At 38.8% G+C, this 20,927-nt stretch overlaps 1 protein-coding gene across 3 annotated transcripts; it reads left to right on the forward strand.

Annotated features, from left to right (window-relative positions):
• Positions 1–3,183: 3,183 nt before the first annotated feature.
• Positions 3,184–18,976, forward strand: THUMPD3 (THUMP domain containing 3). Of its 3 annotated transcripts, none has more exons than XM_058171382.1 (10): positions 3,184–3,507; positions 5,960–6,238; positions 6,993–7,070; positions 8,966–9,463; positions 9,924–10,054; positions 12,646–12,715; positions 14,287–14,402; positions 14,564–14,674; positions 16,786–16,909; positions 17,886–18,976. In XM_058171382.1, the coding sequence occupies exons 2-10, from the start codon at positions 5,987–5,989 to the stop codon at positions 18,015–18,017; spliced, it is 1,512 nt and encodes a 503-aa protein (XP_058027365.1). In that variant the 5' UTR covers positions 3,184–3,507; positions 5,960–5,986; the 3' UTR covers positions 18,018–18,976. The 3 variants fall into 3 exon arrangements, with proteins under 3 accessions (XP_058027365.1, XP_058027364.1, XP_058027366.1); XM_058171381.1 differs by having other exon boundaries at positions 3,185–3,476; XM_058171383.1 differs by having other exon boundaries at positions 3,185–3,476; positions 14,567–14,674.
• Positions 18,977–20,927: the final 1,951 nt, after the last annotated feature.

The following is a 20,927-nucleotide window of genomic DNA, read 5'->3' on the forward strand; positions in this document are numbered from 1 at the left end:
GAGACACTGTGTTCTATTTTTACCTTAGGCATGGAAGGCAGATGGGTGACTTTAGGCCAGTCACTCTCTTTTAGCCCTAGGCAATATCAAACCACATCTCAAAATACTGCCAAGGAAACAACAGGGACTGGTCTAGGCAGTTGCCAAAATTCAAGACTAACTTAAAAGCACCAAACAAAAATAATAATAGAAATTACATTTTCTGTGGATCTGAACACACTGAACCTATACTGAGCTATGGTTAAAATGCAATGGTTCAGTGGTTAGAATGCTAACTCTGCCCGCAGCCAGGAGTTCATTCCTGACCGGCTCAATATTTTCATCCTTCCGAGGTTAGTAAAATGAGGACCCAGATTATTGGGGGCAATATGCTGACATTACAAAAACCTCAAGAGTGTTGTAAAGCACTATGGAGCAGTATATAAGTCTAAGTGCTATTGCTATTCTGCTAATTGTGATGTATGTTCAGATTGTAATTCCCCTCACATTGGTCCTACCTATTTCATCAAAACTACAAAAAATGTAATATGTAGAAACTCTACTTACCTATTTTTTGAGTTAATCAAAAAGACTAAGTAAATGGCTACCAGTGTGCTAAAACCGAAGTCAGATAGACAAAAGCGTACCAAAGTCCATGGCTGGCTTGGCTTCACTCCAAACAATAAGTTGTAAGTTGTTCAGTTGAGCCATTCCGGCTCCTGTAGTTCTAAGACATTATTTATAGTATTATTCTGAACCAGCCCCTGTATTTTGTTCACACAAACCATTGTTAAAACGATCAATGATATGGTAAGTATGAGAATTAAACTCTTGCAAGAAAAAAATATAAGCAAATACAGGGGGTTAAACAGCCAAAACATTATTGAAGGAACATGACATACACTATGTGTATCAACCACAATTACTATAGAAGGGATCCTTCTAAAACCATTTTTAGAAGAGTCAAAGTTGCTTTGGTGAAAATTGGTTCCCAGCTCTCACTCTTGCCTCTTTTTCTTATCGGAGAAAAGCCTTTTGTCTCTCATGGACCTTGACATCCTTTCTTTATCACAATATTTTCTGGATCTGGATTTTTAAAATTATCCACTTCATATTACGTTTCCCTTTGTAGAGGAATAGGGAGATAGTTTGGGAGAACATATCAGCAGCCATTACGAAGAAAATGAACTTAGCCCAGAGAGGCAAGGGTGAGGAAGAAATTTACGATTTTTTACCAGATACAAACATGGACATCCAAAATTAACAACCCAAATCTGGAGGCATCATTATTGAAGAGTAGTGAGGTTCACCACTGCTCAAAGTGCCAAACCTTGCCCAGAAATGAGTTATTTTTCTAATATTCTGTAGAGTACACCTGGGCATTTTATGGTTCATGGGCCACATCCAGACTTTCGGCTGTCTCTGTCCAGCCTGCAGCATTGTGGTGTCAGCAGGGGGGGGGAGTGTCATTGGAGGGGGAGATGGTGACCCTCCACAGCAGTTTCTCATATGGTCACTTGGGAAAATTAATTGCCCACCCCGTAGATAAAAAAGCTACTTTAGTAAAATGCAATATTTTAAAAAACCTAGTGTTACAATGTAATAATCTGTTTGTATATTTAACTAGAATACATTGCTGAATTCTTTCTCATTCTCATACCATTCTCATTTGGTATGGGTCATACCAAACTGACCCATCCACTGGCTCAACAGCAGACTTGTAGAGGTAGCCATCCAAGGTGTCATTAGTCATTTTACTGTCCTGCTTAATAGATTCCAAAGGAATCTCACATGCTCTTCTCCATCTCCAGAAAGGTATAACTGCAATGTAAACTTCAGCCTTCAGCCAATAGAAGTGTAAAGTAGAATTCATCATCATCATTTTAGCCATTGTTTATCCAATACAGGATGAAGGCCTCTTCTGCAAATTTCCAGCCAACAGCTGAAATTATAGATAAGTAGAATTTATAGATAATTTAAACAAGAAAAAGAAAGTAATTTTTGTATAGATACCCAAATTTTATCTGGTGCCTCAGTGTTATATTAAAAGTTGTTGAGGTTGAGAAACACCTCAGCAACTTTAAGGTAACACTGGCTTAAAGTGGCTTTCTTACTTGTGATTCAGTGTATTATGTGAATCCAGCCCTTAGATGGCAGCAGGGAGCTACAAAATCCACTCATTCTACAGATAGTCCTCCAGTTATGACCACAATTGAGGCCAAAATTTATATTGCTAAGTGAAACATTTGTTAAGTGGGTTTGCCCCAGTGGTGAAATGCAGCCAGTTCCATCCGGCTCAGGCGAACTGGTAGCACTGGCGGCAGGAGGCTTCACCCACCCACCCGGACGTCATCATGTCTGTTTTTGACCCTCTGCGCATGCGCAGGAGTGTAGGAGGCACACACGCTCACATTTGCGAACCGGTAGTGATGGTAAGTGGATTTTACCCTTGGTTTGCCCCATTTTAGGATTTTTTTTGCCACCGTTGTTAAGTGAATCATTACATTTGTTAAGTTAGTAACACGGTTGTTTAGTGAATCTGGATTCCCTATTGACGTTGCTGGTCAAAAGGTTGCAAAAGCTGATCACATGACCCAGGGACACCGTAGCCGTCATAAATATAAACCAGTTGTGCCAAGCATCTGAATTTTGATCATGTGACCAGAGGGATGCTGCACCGTTGGTAAGTGTGAACAATGGTCACTTTTTTTCAGAGCCGCTGTAACTCTGAATGGCCACTAAATGAACTGTTGTAAGTCGAGGACTACCTGTATTTGCTGCCACCTACCCTCATCCCGATTCTTTCAACCCAGTAACTCTAAGCCTGGCCCATTTCACCTAACCCTGCTTCCATTTTAAGAAAACGTTCTAGGTTTTTTTTAAAAACCGCCACTAGGTTTCCTTGCTAAAGGCGCCAGCGCTCTAATAAAAATAGCCCGGATGCTGACGCAGCTGCAACCTTAAGGAAAGAGCCCAGTCCTCCTTTAGGTCCGCATCAAGGAACCAACCCCCAGCTGCAAAAGGCGCCACACCTCGCCCTTCTGAAATCCTCGCGCTGGGCTGCTATGGCAACACGGGCGCGGAGTCATGGAGTCCAATCATCGAGTAGAACCGCCCGCTAAGCGGCGCTCTCTCCGCCAGCCAACGTCCGCTCGTCTCGTGGACTCTTTCGTCCGGAAGTCTCCGCGCACCGCTCCCTCGCCTTCTTCCGGAAAGAGAGTTTGGGGATTCCTTGTGCCTGAGGTGTGAGGGAAGAAGGAGCGTCGTGAAAGCCTAAGGCGGGACCCGCGCACGGGCCTCGGCTTAGGCCGGCGCGGCTGCGATTCATTCTTCCAGCTCAGTCACACCTGCTCGCGTTATACAGGGGACGAGGGCAGTGGGCAGGCTGGGGGAGGAGGGAGAGCCTTTTCTTTTCCGAAGCAACCCACGTGTAGTGTTGATATTTGTGTGTATTCTTTAAATTTGGCTGAAGAACCCAGCCCGCTCAGCATACCGAGGTACGTGCCGATCACGGAATTGCCCTTTGGGGTAAGCACTTCATTCAAAGTCCAGAATAGGGGTGAGACATGGCGAATCAAAGCAATAAGGATAGCTAAGAAAATGAATATTGCAGATCAATGTCTTTCATCCTTGTATCTCCCTGCCCTTGAAGACTGATGAGGAGAAAAGAGAATACAATAAGAGTAGAGAATAGAGTAGAGTAGGAATAGAATAGAATAGAATAGAATAGAATAGAATAGAATATAGATAGTAGAACTGGAAGGGACCTTGTTGTCATCTAGTCCAACCCCCTGCTCAGGTAGGAAACCCTTCACCATTTCTGACAGATGGCAATCCTGTCTCTTCTTGAAAGCTTCCAGTGATGAAGCTCCCATAACTAATGAAGGCAAGCTGTTCCATTGGTTGATTGTTCTCACTGTCAGAAAATTTCTCCTTATTTCCAGGTTGAATCTCTCCTTTATCAGTTTCCATCCATTATTCCTTGTCTGGTCTACAGTTGCTTTGGAAAATAGCTTGACCTCCTCCTCTCTGTGGCAGCCCCTCAAATATTGGAGCACTGCTATCATGTCTTTCCTAATCCTTCTCTTCATTCGACTAGCCATGCCCAGTTCTTGCAACCGTCATCCTCATTGTATGTTTTAGCCTCTTGGCCCTTAATCAACTTTCTTTCCCCTTTTTAAAAAAAACAGCGCTCTGAAACTTTGTCAGTTTCCTCCATCCGGACTTTCTTGATCTTTCATCTGTACCCATCCATTTTTTTTTTCATATGCCTGCTTTGCAATTGGATGTTTATGAAAATTCTCAGTCATCCAGATCATGGTTATCCCAAAGGTGCTTTTTCAAGAGGCAACTGGACTTTCCAGTTTTCCTTTGAAGACTTTTCGCTTCAGAACTGAAGAAGCTTCTTGGATGAGAAGTGAAACATCTTCAAAGAAGAACCAGAAAGTTCAGTTGCCTCTTGAAAAAGCACCTGTAGGATTGGCACCTTCATTGTTTTCTCTGTATAATATGACAGAAGCTCCACTGGATGCTCCTTTTGTACAGTCCAGTGCTTTTATACTTAGTCCATATTTCTACTCCACTCTTAGTCCTAATTTCTTTTTAGAACATAACTAATCCATTCCCACTGCAACCAGATTTTATCTTTCTTCTGAGATTCTTATTCTTTAAGAATCAACCAGATTTTTATTTTTAAAATAACAATGTGGGCAAAGGCACACTTTTATATATAGGTATTTTTATGTCTTCCAACAAGAGTTTATTCCTTACAACAGACTACATACCTAATGCCCTGTTTTTTAATACATTAATTTTCAGATCCATGGTCCTCATTGTATTATACAACTTAACATTTGCTGGAAATCAGTTTATTTCTGCAACAGCCATAACTTTGGGCATGGGTCACAAGTCCATTTTTTCAGTACCTTCCTAATTTCGGAAGTCACTGAATGAATGGTCATAAGTTGAGATCTCCCTATACTTAATAGCATCAGCTCCATAAAATCAATCCATTTTCGTTTAGGTTTGTTAGCACCTTCTCTTTTTCTCTTCACAGACATATCTATTTTTCATTTCATTTGTTAATTTATGTTCATTATTTATTCTTACATTCCATGTTTCAGTTTTTCATCTGCCAGGTCAAGATATTTATTATTTTTTTAAACCAACATCCAAAGCACTCTGGGTGATTTATAATCAAACACACTAAAATACAATCTGACTAAAGATATATGCACAAAATAAAATAAAATATAGAAATAGTCCTCATTTAACAACCACAATTGGAATTGGCAGCTCTGACATCAAGTGACATGATCGTTAAATGAGATTAAGCAATTCACCATGGTTATTAAGCAAAATATATGACCACGAGTTGCCAACTTCTGCATTGATTCTACTTGTTGGAAGCCGGCTATGAAGCCTAAAAATGATGATTGTGTGACACTGAGACACTGCAACAGTTGTAAATATGCGTTGTTTGCAAAGCTTCTAAATCTTGATCACATGACTGCAGAGACATTGCATCTGTCTTAAGTGGAAAGACTGGAAAGTAATTTTATCCGCACTATTATAACTTCGAATGGTCATTAAACAGATGAGTCATTAAGTGAGGACTACCTGTACAAAGTAAAAGCATTATGTAAACTAGGTAGAAACAAAGTGGTCTTTCAAAAATTAAAACAATATGAATTAAGATATACAATGAAAAGCCTGACACCAGCATGATGCTAATGTGGGCACCACTCTAGGAACAGAATTCCATAATGGAATGCCACCACAGAAGAAGCCCTCCCCCTTCTGAAAGTTCACCTCGCCATCTAGATATGCTATGTGTTAATAAGCACATTATTTTACATGGGTAGAAATATAGGCACTTCTATTGCTTTGGATTTTACTACTATTCTGTTTCAAAGTCTGTAGCAATTATTTTAATTGTTATTTTATGTTTCCTTATTTATTTGTATTTTCTTTCTGGAAGGTCTTTAAAAGCTACCAGACTGCCAGAATGTCTGAAGTTGCAAAGGCTGCCGATGAGTTATCTGACGTGAACCTCAGTGACCCAAGTATACCGTTAGATGAGAATAAAGAAGACCTAAAGAATCCTAAAGATATTGTGATTACTATTGGAGCTACTATACCAACTGGATTTGAGCTGACTGCGGCAGATGAAGTACAAGAAAAATTAGGATCAAAATCTAGGATTAGCAAGGGCCGTGGGAAGATCTACTTTGAAATTCCAGTTATAAGTCTCCCAAAGGTTTGAAAATTTTATTAGTTCTGCAATTTGCTGTTTGAATATTGGTCTGAGGCTGCAGTATTCCTTGAGGTTACCTACATGTACATATTCCTGATGGCAATAAATTTCAGATATGTAGCCTAACATTCATTCCAGCTTCTGGCAAGATATTCTGTAATAATTCGTTAATTATACTGGATTATACTTTAATCCAAATGCTGGGACTTGATTCATACTCTTTACTAAACCATATGTTTTATCATAATTTGTGGTAAAAGCTAGAGTTGGATAACTGTAAATCGCAGTGAGTGGCTTAAGAACATAGACTATAAACACAAGGTGGATCAGACCATCAATCCATATAGTCCAGCAGTCTGTCCTCATAGCAGCCAACCAACTGCACAAGAAATCCCATTAATTTCTCAGCCGATTGCCTTCAAAGGCAGTCACGCTCCTATCAAAGATAATCTGCACTGATCCCCATGACTTTCCTGAACTGATCCAAAAAAATTTGAAGTTAGACAAGCTGGTATTTGATATAGTACAGCACATTATACCAAATTTTATAAGGTTGCAATGCATCTATTGCAGCTAGTATTTTTAAATATATTGGTAGATTTATTTTCTACTTTTTAAATAGAATCTTTCATTTTAAAAAAAAGTACTATGGAGTGCAGCACTTTTAGTTTGTATACTTCTGAAACTTTAAACCCTAAAGTTTTACAATGTTCTATACATACCTGTCCTGTAAGATAAAAATCTTTAATTCATCCAGGTTCACCAGTTAAGATCAGTTGATAATTTATTTGTCGTCGTTCAAGAATTCAAAGATTATCAGTTCAAAGAAACTAAGGTAAGTTATTTTTTATTCTATAATTCTAAGCAAATTCAAATTTTAAATTACAAAAATAGTTCAATAATTATTGGGGTTTGAGAATGTTTATTTATTCTTTTATTTGGGGGTAGTATTGAGACTTTATCATTCTCCAAAGCTTCTGAAAGTTTCCAAATCTCATTTCTATTTCTCAACTTTCAGTTTAATAAATACTATGCAAGTAGAGAGAGAAGAGAAAAATAAACAATCTAGCCAGTTGTTTTTCAAAACTGTTTTGATTTTATAAAAATGAAGACTTAAAGGCCATTGATCTGAACTGCAGAATAGAGCTTCTTCTTTGGAATATAGCTCATCATTCTGTAAGAAAAAAATCAGTGATGCTTAGTGCACAATATCAAAACAATATATAAACAAAAAGAATAAAAATGGGAAGAATAACCGTCAAACTAAAAAAAAGACAGCCACATAAAGCTAAAGCTAAAAAGACTCCAAGCAATGTCATTTGATTCATATTTTAAGAATCATTTGAAACTACTTAACATATGGTCTTCCTCAGAGAGGCAGTCTGTATTCTTTGCATTCAATTAAAAAGACTCTATCCCTAATACAGATAATCCTTGAGGTACGAATCTGTCCATTAGGTTTGTAAGTCAAAAAATTCATCAAATGAATCGGACTCAATTTTACAAATTTTTAAAATGAAATTCATTAATTGAATCAAATGGCTCATTAAATGAATGAAGATCTGACTTACTTCCCACCCGGCTGCCAATTAGCTGTTTTACAGAACTCTTCAATTGCAGTTGCTTTTTTTAAAAAAAAATATCTGCCGCTAATTACCAGTAGCTTGAGCATTTCCAGCCAGGCACCAAGGGAGATTTACAGAATTCTTGGCTTGTAATAGTAACAGAGATGGAATGGACCTTGAGGCTATTTAGTCTAACCCACTGCTCTCACGTGAATATTTTTGATAAATATCTAACTAGTCTCTTCTTGAAAGCCTCTCGTGATGGGGCACCTATAACTTCTGAAGGCAATTTAGATTTAAAACCTCTTTTTAAAAAAAAAACACTGCCCTGATCAGCACAAGCCTCTCCAGGCAAAATCCAAAAACTCATACAAATAGTTTGCAAATTTGAAAATCAACAGTTTAGAGAAGAGATATAGCACACAACATTATAGAATGCTTTGTGTAGATGCTGGCTAGCATTTCTCTAAGCAGTTTCAAAACAAATGCAAACAAACTTTATCTTTGCAAAGAACTGTAGTTACAAACACAATACTGTAGTTTGCAAAGTATAGTACAGTACTTAAAAAGAAACACAGCAGTCCCCAAAGTGCTTACAAACAGTACAGTACTATAGCGTAACAAAAAATAATATTTTAAAATACTTATCAAAGCAATTCCAGCACCCCAATTCTCAAGCCCAGGAAGCACAGGCAGATCCTAAACACAGCACCAAAAAAAACAAAAATTCGCTGCTGGGCTGGCTACAAAAATCACTGGATCTTGTTTAGCCATGTGACCAGGGACAAAAAATAAACAAACCAACCTGCTGGGTTCAGGAAATTGCATCATGATCCTGAACGGCCCAGGCAAGACACAGAGTTAAAAATGGCCGCCGCTGCAGCAGTGACTGAATCCAAGTCACATGGCTACAGAGGCCTGTTTTTGGTTGCAATTTTGAATTTCTAACGCAAGTACCCTTTCTGAATAAATTCATTCTGGTGAAAATTTGCTGAATTAACCCTTGGATCTGGGGGATTACCTGTAGGTAACAGCTAAACATTATTTGGAGAACATTCCAGAAGGTATCCATTGCTTTCCAAAAATGAATTCATTTTCTGAAATATGGAAAATATGCAACTTTATACAATGAGTTTGTCTCAAAACTTTTATTAAATTGTTACAGGAAGAAACTTTAAAGGATTTAGAAGATTTGGTTAAGGATCTCCCTTGGACCAACTCTTTGGAAGTATGGAAGTTAAATACAAGTCTTAAGAAAAGAAAAACTAGAAAAAATAAGGGCAACCATCAGAGTCATGTGAAGAAGGAGAAGCTAGATAAGAACAAGAATCAAGAAGGAAATGAAGAATTGCAAAAACCTGCACAAAATGATTTTAAATCTGCTGAAGTCCCAGATCCAGAAAATGCTGTTGAAATAGTACTATCAGATGACGACGAGCAGTCTGAACCCAGAGAAGAGATAACATCCAATGGTGACAACAGAGAGGAATCAGGTGATGGTAAGAAACAAGAAATGGAAGCTGAAACACTGAAGTTCCGGGTAACTTGCAATAGAGCTGGTGATAACCACAACTTTAAATCAGATGAAGCAGCAAGAGATTTTGGAGGAGCTGTACAAGACTTCTTTCAATGGAAAGCAGATATGACCAATTTCGATGTAGAGGTAACATTCATTCTTTGAAAGTCTCCTTTTAGATGTTCAGTGGGAAGAATGGTTTAATACAGAATACATATAGTCCTCACCTTACGACTGGTCGCTTACCAGATTTGAGGTTCTGACTGCTGGTCCTCTCCCCTCACCGTCACATAATTGCATTTTGGTTGTCCAGCAACTGGCCTGCATGTACAGCCATTTGCAGCATCCTGCAATCAAATGTTTTTTGATGCTTTTACAATGTTTTTTCATGCAAACTGGCATTTTTCCCAGCCAAAAAAAACCCTTTATGGGCAATAGATTGACTTAACCATGATGTTCACTTAACAATCTCTGCCGAAAAGATCATGCAATTGGGTATAGTCATGTGATCTGCTTAACTATGGGCATGAATTACGCTCAATTACGGTCCTTAATATTACTGTTATTATTAGTAATAACTACCAAATATTAATCTACTTTATTCAAGGTTCTTCTCAATATCCACAATAATGAAGTGATTGTAGGGATTGCATTAACAGAGGAGAGTCTTCATAGAAGAAATATTACACATTTTGGGCCGACAACTCTTCGTTCCACTCTTGCGTATGGAATGCTGAGGTATGTGTGAAATTTTATTTCAAATTTGGACCAAAATCAAATGGTCAATCAGTCAATTAAAAATCACATGTATAATTACCCTAAACTGTGCAGTATGCCATACGTTCTAACCTGATATGTATAGGTTTTACTATTTTATGCATATGATGTTTAAAACTATTCCATCAGATGTTTACTGTAGTCCTCCTTTGTCATTGTTTTTGCTTTGCTTTGCTACATTTAAAAAAATAAGCTTCATACAAAAAATCTTATTGCATTTTTGTAAGAAGAATTACAGCCCATCAGTACCATAACATAAAAACATCTATTTTTGATAGATTGAGTACATATATTTCTGCTGATAGGACTATGCTACTCAGGGAATTGCTCTTGCTGGTGGGACGAAGTAAAGATGGGTGATCTTTACTGATTCTCTTCCTCTGGAGCACATGGAGCACTTTCCCACAATTCTGGGAAATTCTCTTTAGAACACATCATTATAGAGGGAAGGACCGACATATGTAAAGAGTGTAGTAGCAATATTGCTTTTCACTTGTTCTCTATAGCAGAAATGTTTACCTATATTATAATTTCCATAGGTGAAAGGAACCCTCCCTTTTATGTTATCTTGGCATGCAGGAAGCTGTTTTTCTACTGGTAGAAATATGTATGGGATTTTTTTTTCAAATAAAATCATACATCTTAAAATATAAGAATAGTTTTGGCAGAACAGGGCAAATTCTATCTTAGTCCAGCTTTTTGTTTCTTACAGACCAACCAGGGGTCTGTATGGCTCAAAAATAGGAGGTGAACAAATACTCTTCCGCCACTGTTCTCCTGCAAATGGTATCGCTGCCCAAGTCTAGTGATAATATTTGGCTCTCAAAGACTAATAGACCCTGTCACATGCGTTCTCCATAACTGTATTCAGTTAAAGCCATCCAAATTGAATTCCACAGTTTAATCGTGTTATATGAGACAAGTTGCTTTTTATTGCCTTTTCTAAATTTATTTCCAATCAGGTTCATTAAATGATTAGCAATCATAGTATTTCTCCATGCCATGCATCATTTTATATATGGAATATTAGTAGCAATAGCAATAGCACTTAGACTTTTATACCACTTCATAGTGCTTTAAAGCCCTATCTAAACAGGTTTACAGAGTCAGCGTATTGCCCCCAACAATCTGGGCCCTCATTTTACCAACTTCAAAAGGATGGAAGGCTGAGTCAACCTTGAGCCACTCAGGATTGAACTATTCGCAGTGGAATGCAGAGTTACCCTGCAGTAAAGTAATGTATTCTAACCACCGCACAACCATGGCTCTCTAATCCTGTACTCCCTAATAGGTTTTTTCCAAGATAGAGAATTCCAAATATTGTAACTTTTTCACTGAATCCAATGGATCATTCTGGTTGCCATACACACATACACACACACACACACACACACACACAGTATATACCTGAATGAAATAAGGTGGTTTTGATTCAGTATGCATTATTTTAAACCTCCTTAAATTGATTTGCAAGATATCCTTCTGGAATGTTTCATTGTAATTTTTAGTTTTTACTTATCTTGAATATGTTAATATTTTATAGGAATGCACAGTGAGCTGTCCAAATGTTCAAATTGTTATGCATGTGAAGCTGTTCAGATGTGAAGTGGAAAAGGCACTTCAGAAACTGAAAGCACACTGCTGTGCCTGTTGACGCCTCCTTTAAGCAGCTGCATATTTTCCTTGCTCGCACAGTAACTGAATAGTTCTAGAAAATATATTTTTGAGTTATAGAGGTACCAACATAGTGCAACAAGATGGTTGCAACCTATCACCATTCTCTTATCCACTTCTGAGTGCAAAGAAATATTTTCCTGATGCTGCACCTTTTCTACTTTGGATCTGAATATGGCTGGTCCTCAACATGACCACAATTGGGACTAGAATTTCAGTCGCTAAGTGAAGTGGTTTTTAAGTGAGGTGCTCAAGCGGCCCTTTTGCTCAACAACCACAATCCTGACTCTCCCAGTTGCAAATGTTAATTGATTGTATGGGTCTTTACCTTGAGTGTCAGGTGCTTGGGGTGGGGAAGCACTGGGAGGCCTGCCTCCTCCCAATAGCAAATGAAAAGCTGTCACAGACTGGGAGGCCCAAGCCTTCCCCCCATGCCCAGGTTGACTTACCTTTGTGTTCTGAACCTGCTGACAAGTGTGCTCAGCCAGTGTGAGGCATGGCCTTGCCAACGAGGTCACTGCACACTATCCTGCAAGTGGGCTCTATTCTTGTGATCATTTAGAATAAGTTTTCTTCAAATCATGGGTGAAAAAGCACAAGAATGATTGCATTCGCTAAGTTAAAAGGCTAGAAAGCTATTGAATGCAATTGTCAGGATGTCATTGTATCTTCTTGATGGTATCAACTACTGATGGGGGGAAGAAGGGAATGAAAAAACTAATAATATTACATTTGTATGTATGTTAGCTTTTGGCTTTCAGTTTTGTTTGCTGCTTTGTTTTATTATTTTGCTCTTCACACACTCCATGATGTGGTCAGTTAGTTTCCTTTGTGTCTTAATACTATACTCTGCTTCTTTTTATCCTGGTTTTGTTTAGATTGTGTGATCCTCAGCCAGCCGATATAATAATTGATCCCATGTGTGGGACAGGTGCTATACCAATAGAGGTACTGTTCTCTCCCTGCTTCCCTGTCCTCAAGCATATTGGGTCTTTCTCATTTCTGAGTAGATATGTATATCTATTGGCAACTTGGGTTTCCGGCCTTGAAGTTGAGATTACTACACCATATTAATCTTATCAGCATACAGAGATACTCTGGTATATTGGCATAGCAGTAACTGTTCTGAAATATGGCTTATTATAAAATGGGGAGGGGTATATAGCCATTTTAATCTTACTGATAGGAGGTAGTCTGCACTTCTTAGATTTTGTCTAAGCTTTGGATATATAACTGAAATCACTACGATACTATGTGTACAAAAAACAGTACATGTTTCTTTAATGTCTTATTAGAATCCTTACAGAATAGTTACAGAGAAGTCGAGCCTATGGCTTGCCTAAACTCTTCAGGAACTCCAGTACTTCCCAGCACATTGCAGTTGAATTTGGAAAGGCCTTTGCGCTGCCTGACTGAAGGGGGTAACAGATAGATGATAAGAAACCAAAAGAGCAGGCTGTTCTCTATCCTGAGCTCGGATCAGATTACATTACAGATAGTCATTAGAAATTGTGCTAACCAGGTTAACATGGTCTCTGAAATTACAGCTGTTGCAATTACTCCCAGTCGTGTGATCAAAAATCAGGTTATTTGGCAGACAGCCACACTAGTGCTTCAAGTCCCCTCACCTGTCTGCCTCCCTGCCCCATCTCTACCCTTTTGGCCGCACGGCATTTGCTGGCTCAGCCAGCCTGCTGCCCCTGCAAGGCTTTCTAGGGTTCTAAAATCTTGCAAGAAGGCTGCATGCAATTTGGCCAAGGGATGAGTGCAGCCTCGGGAAGAAGGCCTGTTGCAGCCAGCAGCTGCCTCACAAAAGGCCAGGCAGGGCACACCTCATCAGGAAGCACAGGAAGAAGATAGCAAAGGTTCAGCTGGAGATGACAAGGCTGGCAGCAAGCACAAGACAACAGGACCACCAGGAACAGCAGGCCAGCTGACAAGGCAGTCAATAGGGAAGAGATAGAGAGACAAGGCCAGTGTGGTGAATTGAAGAGAAGGCAGTCTGTTACCTCACCAAGGCTCAGGGATGGGAAGGACCAAGCCAATAATGGTTTGGAATAGAGTGGGTCCATGACTAACACCAGTGGGATTCAATTAACAATGGCAACTAAGATTTCCAGGATTGCCATTGTTAAGCAATGTGGTCAGATGACATCACACTTTACAAGTGCATCACTTAGCAATAGAAATTCCAGCCCAAATTTCCGTCCTTACTTAAGGATGATACTGTATAGCCAAAAGGTTGGGAACATACAAAAGAACCTCTTAATCTTGATGTCAAAAACTCAGGAAAACTAACCAGTTAAGTTTATTTTAAATATATATTACTTAGTTATGGGTAGATTCTTATGTACACAGCAAAGAAATGCTTCTGGCAGTTTAGAGAAGGCAGATAAGCAGCCTGCTCAACGATTGGCTGTTTTTAGAAACCCTGCCTCCCAACAGGCAAATGGATTGTTGCAAGCAAATCTCTTCCTTTCCAGGGCATCTCTATAGTGTTTCATGTTTCTCATCCACAGGGGGTTACTGTCTGGCCAAATTGTTATCATATTGCTGGGGATAACCATTCACAGGCTGTGAAGAAAACAGCAAATAATATCTCTTCTTTACTGAAGCAAACTGAAAGTAAAGAAAGGTAAGAATTAAGAATAAAAAAAGTAGCATAATCTCATATTTGTTTTTTTAAACATCCAAATATTAGAAAGTATTTATCAGTTCATAATTGTGAATATATGGGTCTAAGCAATTCTTTCTCCTTGAAATAATTTACAGCTAATGGGAACTTTTAATTTATAACAGCACTTCTACAGGGATACCTATAGATAGCATCCAGTGGGATAGCTGCAATCTCCCCCTGAGGACCGGCTCTGTCGATGTCATTGTAACAGATCTGCCATTTGGAAAAAGGTAAAAGATCCATTTGTGGGGATAATTCCATTCCTTCTTCAGGGGTGGGGAATTACTGATCAGTGGATTACTATCCAAATATATTTTATCTTTCTTTAGTGTTTTCCCCTGTCCTATTGATAAGAAATACATTGATCCTGATCATTATTGCGAGATTCAAAAATAGCTTTTGGAGCAAAAAATTACTGTCCATTGTATGGACTTGTGTTATCAGAAATACTTCAGAATATCATCAACAAATCCAGTGATGGCGAATCTTTTAGGGACTGAGTACCCAAACTGCAGCCCAAAACCCACTTATTTATCACAAAGTGCCAACATGGCAATTTTACTGAATAATGAGGTTTTGTGAGGGATTTCACTCTCTCTTTCACAACTTGACTTCTCCCTGGTGACACTGGATTTCTTTAACAGCACAACTCAGGAATGATGGGAGTGTAGTGCAGTAGCCTCTGGAAGGCCATCACATCCTTATTCCTTCCTTTCTTCTTCCTTCCTACCTACCTCCTCCTCTGATTTCTGCCTGCCTGCCTTCCTTCCCTCCCCCCTCCTCTGATTTCACCTTCCTTCCTTTAATCCTGTATATTATGGTTCATTATTGTTAGTATTTATTAAAAAATGTTGCGTAGCTTAGAAGTTCTCAGCAAAAGTAACAGCAGCTGTTGTTTGTGGCTGAAGCTATCCCAGGCTGTTATTTATTTACACACACACACCTCTATTTTTATTCCACTTTCCCTGTGTCCTTGGGAAAGGAATGGCATCTTTTCCCCATCCCTGTCTTTAATAATCAGGACTTTGCACCAGTGCGAGATTTAAGCACACATTTTGCAGTGTGTCTCACCTCCCCCCACCCAGAAAAAAAACAGGATTCAGAAACATGATCCAGGAAACCCAGGGGGAAGTCCCCTCTGGACTTGGGAGAGCAGAGGGAGAGAGAGTAGGAGGGCTACCAGTCTGAGAACTTGGTGTGGTCTGGAGCTGCTGCTGTGTTTAATGCCCATTGCCTCCAACAAAGGCCCTTTGCTTCCCCACAGAAAATGCTCCGAAATGGGTGGGGAGGCAAAAAGCCGGTTGATACCATGGAGCGGGTTCTCAATCTGCTCCCCCTTGCAGCCTTTTAGCAACTATTGTCCCACCTTGCTTCCCCCTCCCCTTAAAACAGTGCTAGGGAAGAAAGCCGGGACAGGGAAAATCTAAGGGGGAGGGAAAAAGAGACCCTGGCAGATCCCTCTCTGAATAGCCTCCTGCCCAGATTTCAACTGATTTCCTCTCCAATCCTCTGACGAACAGACCCTGTCCCCCTTTTGGACTCTGCACCGCCGGGTCTTTATTTTCCCCATTTATTGGGGGAAATTGGATTTTTATTGGGTCTTCCCCCTGCCCCATGCCAAAAGGAAAGCCAACCGGGCTTCTCCTAGAAGCCCCCCTACCCTTACCCCTGCTCTCTTCCCCCTATCCCCCACTCAATCCCACTTCAGGACAGAGGAGCGCGCACTGGAAACAGGTGTTGGGGCGATGTGGAAGCGCGCCTTCTGACCCTCCGGTGCATGGCCTGCAACTCTGCACTGCTCCAGGCCCGGTTTGCTGAGGTGAGGGAGCAGTCCTGATGCCTCCACTGCCGCCCCCCACTCACAGCCCCAGCCATCGCTGCCTGGCTTCCTCAAAAGGCATGGCACATTTCAAAGGCGGCAGCTCACGCCTGGAGGTGCCAAACAGTGTCTCGCTGTGAGAGCCGGGCCAGGCCTCTCCACCGTCCAACTCGCCAATGGGGGCACTTCTGCCGGGCCAGCCACACACACACACCGCTGGGCTTTTGTGCTCAGCACTCGGCCAGGGGAGAGAAGCACTTCCCCATGCCACCAGCTTCTTTCTCTTGGCCCCACAGATGAGGGGGGAGGAAGGCCAGGCTTGGGGGATGGCCCAAGCTTAAGTGAATAAAAACTGGAGAAATAGTACAGCTTCCTGGATTCTTAAAGTTTCTCATTCTAATTTAAATTGTTACAATATTCATGACTTACCATTGCTGGACAGTTATTAATATGGAGTCAAAATTAAGGATGTGAATACTTCTGAAATTACTCATTTTCTACTGATAATCAATGTCACTGTAGGATGGGTTCCAAGAAGAAGAATTGGAATCTCTACCCCTCCAGCCTTATGGAGATGGCCCGAATTTGTAGACCAAAGACTGGGAGAGCTGTGCTGTTGACTGAAGATAGGAAATGCTTTGCCAAGGTAGGCATGGTTTGCTAGCCTATGGTAGTAGTATGTTATCTTCAAAGCACTCCTTACATAGGACATAATAGAACATACAAAGGGCAGTTAGTCCTGGTGGCACAGTATTGCAGGCAAACTTTCCCACAGTCTGGAATTAGATCCTGATGGGATTCAGAGTTGACTCAAGCCTTCCATCCTTCCAAGATTGATAAAAAGAAGAACCAAATTGATGGAGGCAATATGCAAATAAAGTTTACATTATAAACTGCCCAGTGAATGCTGTAAAGCACTATGGGGAAGTATATAAACTATATTATATTATTGCTATTGCTGTATAGCAGTAATTTTTGATGTCATTCTGGGAACAAGGCCAATTCTACGTTAGTAAAGGTATGAGGTCACATTTATCTTGCCCAGGATAAACTGCAGCTTGTATGTCAGGAACTGTAAGCTGGATAAATTTTTCAAGGGGAACTTAAAATACACCTCCAATTATATTTGTTTAATTATAATTCTTCCCATTTTTTCTTTTAGTATGCATTAGCCAAGTTAAGATATGAGTTAATAACTGTAAATCTTCTATTAATAACTTGGTTAACAGAAGAGAACTGATGGGCTGTACAGATGAAAAGAATAACATAATTTTATGCAGGTTACCCTCTAATGAATATCTTTGCTTATATGCTAAAAGGCACATTCAAAGAATGCTTATTCCATTTTTTCTCCATTCCCCACTCCCATTTTTCTTAGAAAATTGTAATCTGTATAATTCTAGATTTTGAAAATGTTCCTCAAAATTAGGTTCCTAAAAGAAACAGAAGCAGGCTTTTTAACCTTTTAACTGCTTTCCTGTTATAATCTATTTGGTGATTGAAAATAATGGAAATTTCAGTTTAGGATTGCAGTAAGTTTTTACCTTTAGGCATTTATTTACCAAATGAAGTTGATTTGCTAATCTTCAAAAAAAAAACTTTTGAATTGTTTTGTATTTCAGGCATTGTCAAAAATGGGGCACCTGTGGCAAAAATCTCACACAATCTGGGTGAATGTTGGAGGCCTCTGTGCTGCTGTATATCTCCTGAAACGCACCTCAGAAATAATTGAGCAGAGAAAATCATATTGGTAACATTTTAGACAAGCCTAACACTCTTCCATAATCTTTACTTGAGTTTCCAAATTGGCCAGTGTTTCAAAATTAAGTAGGTTCCGCAAAACGAACTACTGAGTAAATATACTGTGCCAAATCCAACTTGAAGCTCTTGAAGGCAGTTAAATAGGAAAATGTAGTAAGTTGATAAAGCTTGTAGTTTTACTATCAGCCTGAAAATGACAGTTACTGTGCAAAAGTGCAAATGCTTTCATATTCATAAGGCAAGCTACCCAATTTGATGAAAAGGTTAATAATAGGAGTTTCAGAAGAGATACTTCAAAATATAATGTTAGAGGATTGTTTTCTTTAATATTGTTCAGTTTAGAGTTTCTTTAGGTAAGAAGAGTATATAATATTTTGCCACTGGAGAATTGCCTCCATTTTATTTTGTTTGGCATCCAAAATAAGGGCAACAAAGTTAGTACAGTTTTACTAACTTTTATAAGCTCTGAATTACACACTGTGATCTCACTAATGTTGTTTACTTATCTGCTGTCTAAATGTAAGAGTTAAATCTTTTGTTTACTGTCAGGCTTGTTATAGCTCTAACTGAGAAGATGTGTGAGTCTTTATACTTTTCCTTTGCCATCGTTTTAATTCTGATTTCAAGCTAAAAATGCAGTAGTAAACTTTATATGTATTGTTAATTGGAACTTGCAGGATACATGAGAATATTTATAATAAGTTAATTTTAACCTGAAAATAATAGTTTAGAATGTGCTTAGTAGCTAAATGACAGTAACTTGTAATGATTCTCAAACATGGTCCAAATTAACAAGATCTATACAATAAATATACGGTAGAGCCCAACATCAGCTTTTTATTCCATAGTTTTGCAAAGCTTTCTTTGCTTCTTATATTAGTTGTTGATATTCACTGACTTCTAACATATTTTTTTCCTATATATAATAAAAATTTTACCAGGATTATTTGTCCTTCGTTTTCCTGGTGTTTATTTTCATACATATCAAACAACCCAAGCAGTTTCTTGTAAAGCAGATTATATAGGTATACTTGTTCATATTTAACAAAATAATTCAGAGAAAATCAGAAACTGTTATTCATATTTACAATTATATTTGTTCCTTTTAATTTATAACTAAGTGTTTAAAGCCAGTATATTAAGTCTCTTAAATATTAAATAAATCCTTGAATAATTAATATGATATTCTAATGAAGCATTTTTGAAAAAAGCAGACGTAGAATCAGTTTTGATTCTTGCTCTGCTCCATTATAAATCAACCTTTTATAAATGAAGAACTTACCTAATTAAACAGCTGTTTTGTAAGTGAAGAATTTTGAAACTAGATGTGATTGGGCACTTTTTAATTAGTGATATCTCAGTTGCTTGATACGTATAACTTTAAACCTAATCCTTTGATCCGATTCATTAAGGGATATTCTTAGTTTTGAATACAATAAAGACATCTGGCAATTACTATAGAAAGTACAGCTAGTATAAATTTTGAACCATCTCATTTCTTCCAGAGAGATTAAAAGATAGTAAGAAACATGTCTTTCAAGCAGTGTTGAGGCATCACTTTATTAGAAACAGGTAGCAAAAAATTTAGATATTTATTACCATGTTTCCCCAAAAATAAGACCCTGTCTTATATTTTTTGAACCCAAATAAGCACTTGGCCTTATTTTCAGGGAGGTCTTATTATTTTGGGACGCAGGGGGCAAGACGGGGTTCCTTTTGCCATCTTACCCGATTTCCAGCTCTGTCTCCCTAACCCTAACCAGAGGAAATGGGGACCGGCTGTGCATGCATTTAAATATTTTTGGGAAGGGGTTATTTTTGGGGGAGGTCTTATTATCTGGGGAGGTCTTAATTTTGGGAAAACACCGTAGATTTATATCCCTTTTGTTTTTTCCCCTCAAGAACAACCTTAAGGTAGCCTGGGCTGGCAGTCAGTGACACCTGGAGCTGCTCCATTGCACTCAGGGAGCTTCCACAGCTAAAAGTGACTTGAATCTGGGACTCCAATGTCACAAGCACATGCTAAAAAGTTGCCTTGAATGAATTTTTGTATAGTATTACACTTCATACTCAACAAGGTGGCTCTTAATATTATACAACCTTTGGTGTTGTAAAACAGGCTTCTGTCTGTGTAAGAAAGGTAAAGAATTTCCTTGTAAATGGTTATCTCAAAATTGTAAAAGGAATGAGGTTTTTCTTTTGATGTGGGCTTAAGTTAAACTTTTCTGAAAGTAAACTGATCCAACTCACTTCCTTGATGTTAGATTTTCAGTTAAGAACTTTATTGAATTATAAAAATGTTTTAAGAATTTACAGATTAAGAGAAAAAAAATTGAAAACTGCCTTATTTTGTTCAGCTCTCCTCAGCCCCATGATAAATTTTCTTTGGAAAGAACTGAGTAGTTGTTTTTAAAAAAGAAAGAAACGGTCTTATATCCTACCTTTCCTCCAGGAGTTCAAGGAAGGAAAAATGGCTCTCCCTCCTCCATCATAATTTAAAGCTGCATATTCCTGTTGCTATCAACTATGAACCATTTTTAAAACACTGTATCATTGTTTGGCCAATTCACTATCATAATTTTATATCACACAATCCATGCAGCATTAAGAAATATATGTTTAAATATTAGCAAGGACAGTAACAGTGCATGGCATAAAAGAAGGGGGAAAGATGGCTGTAGAGAAAGAGGAGTGGTGGAATTTACCTTTGGCCTGGAACCCCAACAGATTTCAGGTGGGAATGATTTTTCATGTGGCAACAGTGACAGCAGAGAAGTTGTCACTGGCTCTCTTCTGCAATTATTCTTTACATGAAAAAGGCCATTCTGTACTGAAGGCTACTTTTGAAGCCCCTCACTTCAGTTACTTATATTATGGCTTTGGCTTTATTTGAAAAAGGGGGC

The sequence above is a fragment of the Ahaetulla prasina genome, chromosome 2, assembly GCF_028640845.1.
Source record: "Ahaetulla prasina isolate Xishuangbanna chromosome 2, ASM2864084v1, whole genome shotgun sequence".
Classification (NCBI taxonomy): Eukaryota; Metazoa; Chordata; class Lepidosauria; order Squamata; family Colubridae; genus Ahaetulla; species Ahaetulla prasina.

Excerpts from the sequence above, each read along its gene's own strand:
- THUMPD3 (XM_058171382.1), top strand. The coding sequence starts at position 5,987 with ATGTCTGAAGTTGCAAAGGCTGCCGATGAGTTATCTGACGTGAACCTC. Across the intron at positions 12,716-14,286 it reads CAGGTGCTATACCAATAGAG|GGGGTTACTGTCTGGCCAAA; the intron begins GTACTGTTCTCT and ends TCTCATCCACAG. Across the intron at positions 16,910-17,885 it reads ATAGGAAATGCTTTGCCAAG|GCATTGTCAAAAATGGGGCA; the intron begins GTAGGCATGGTT and ends TTTGTATTTCAG.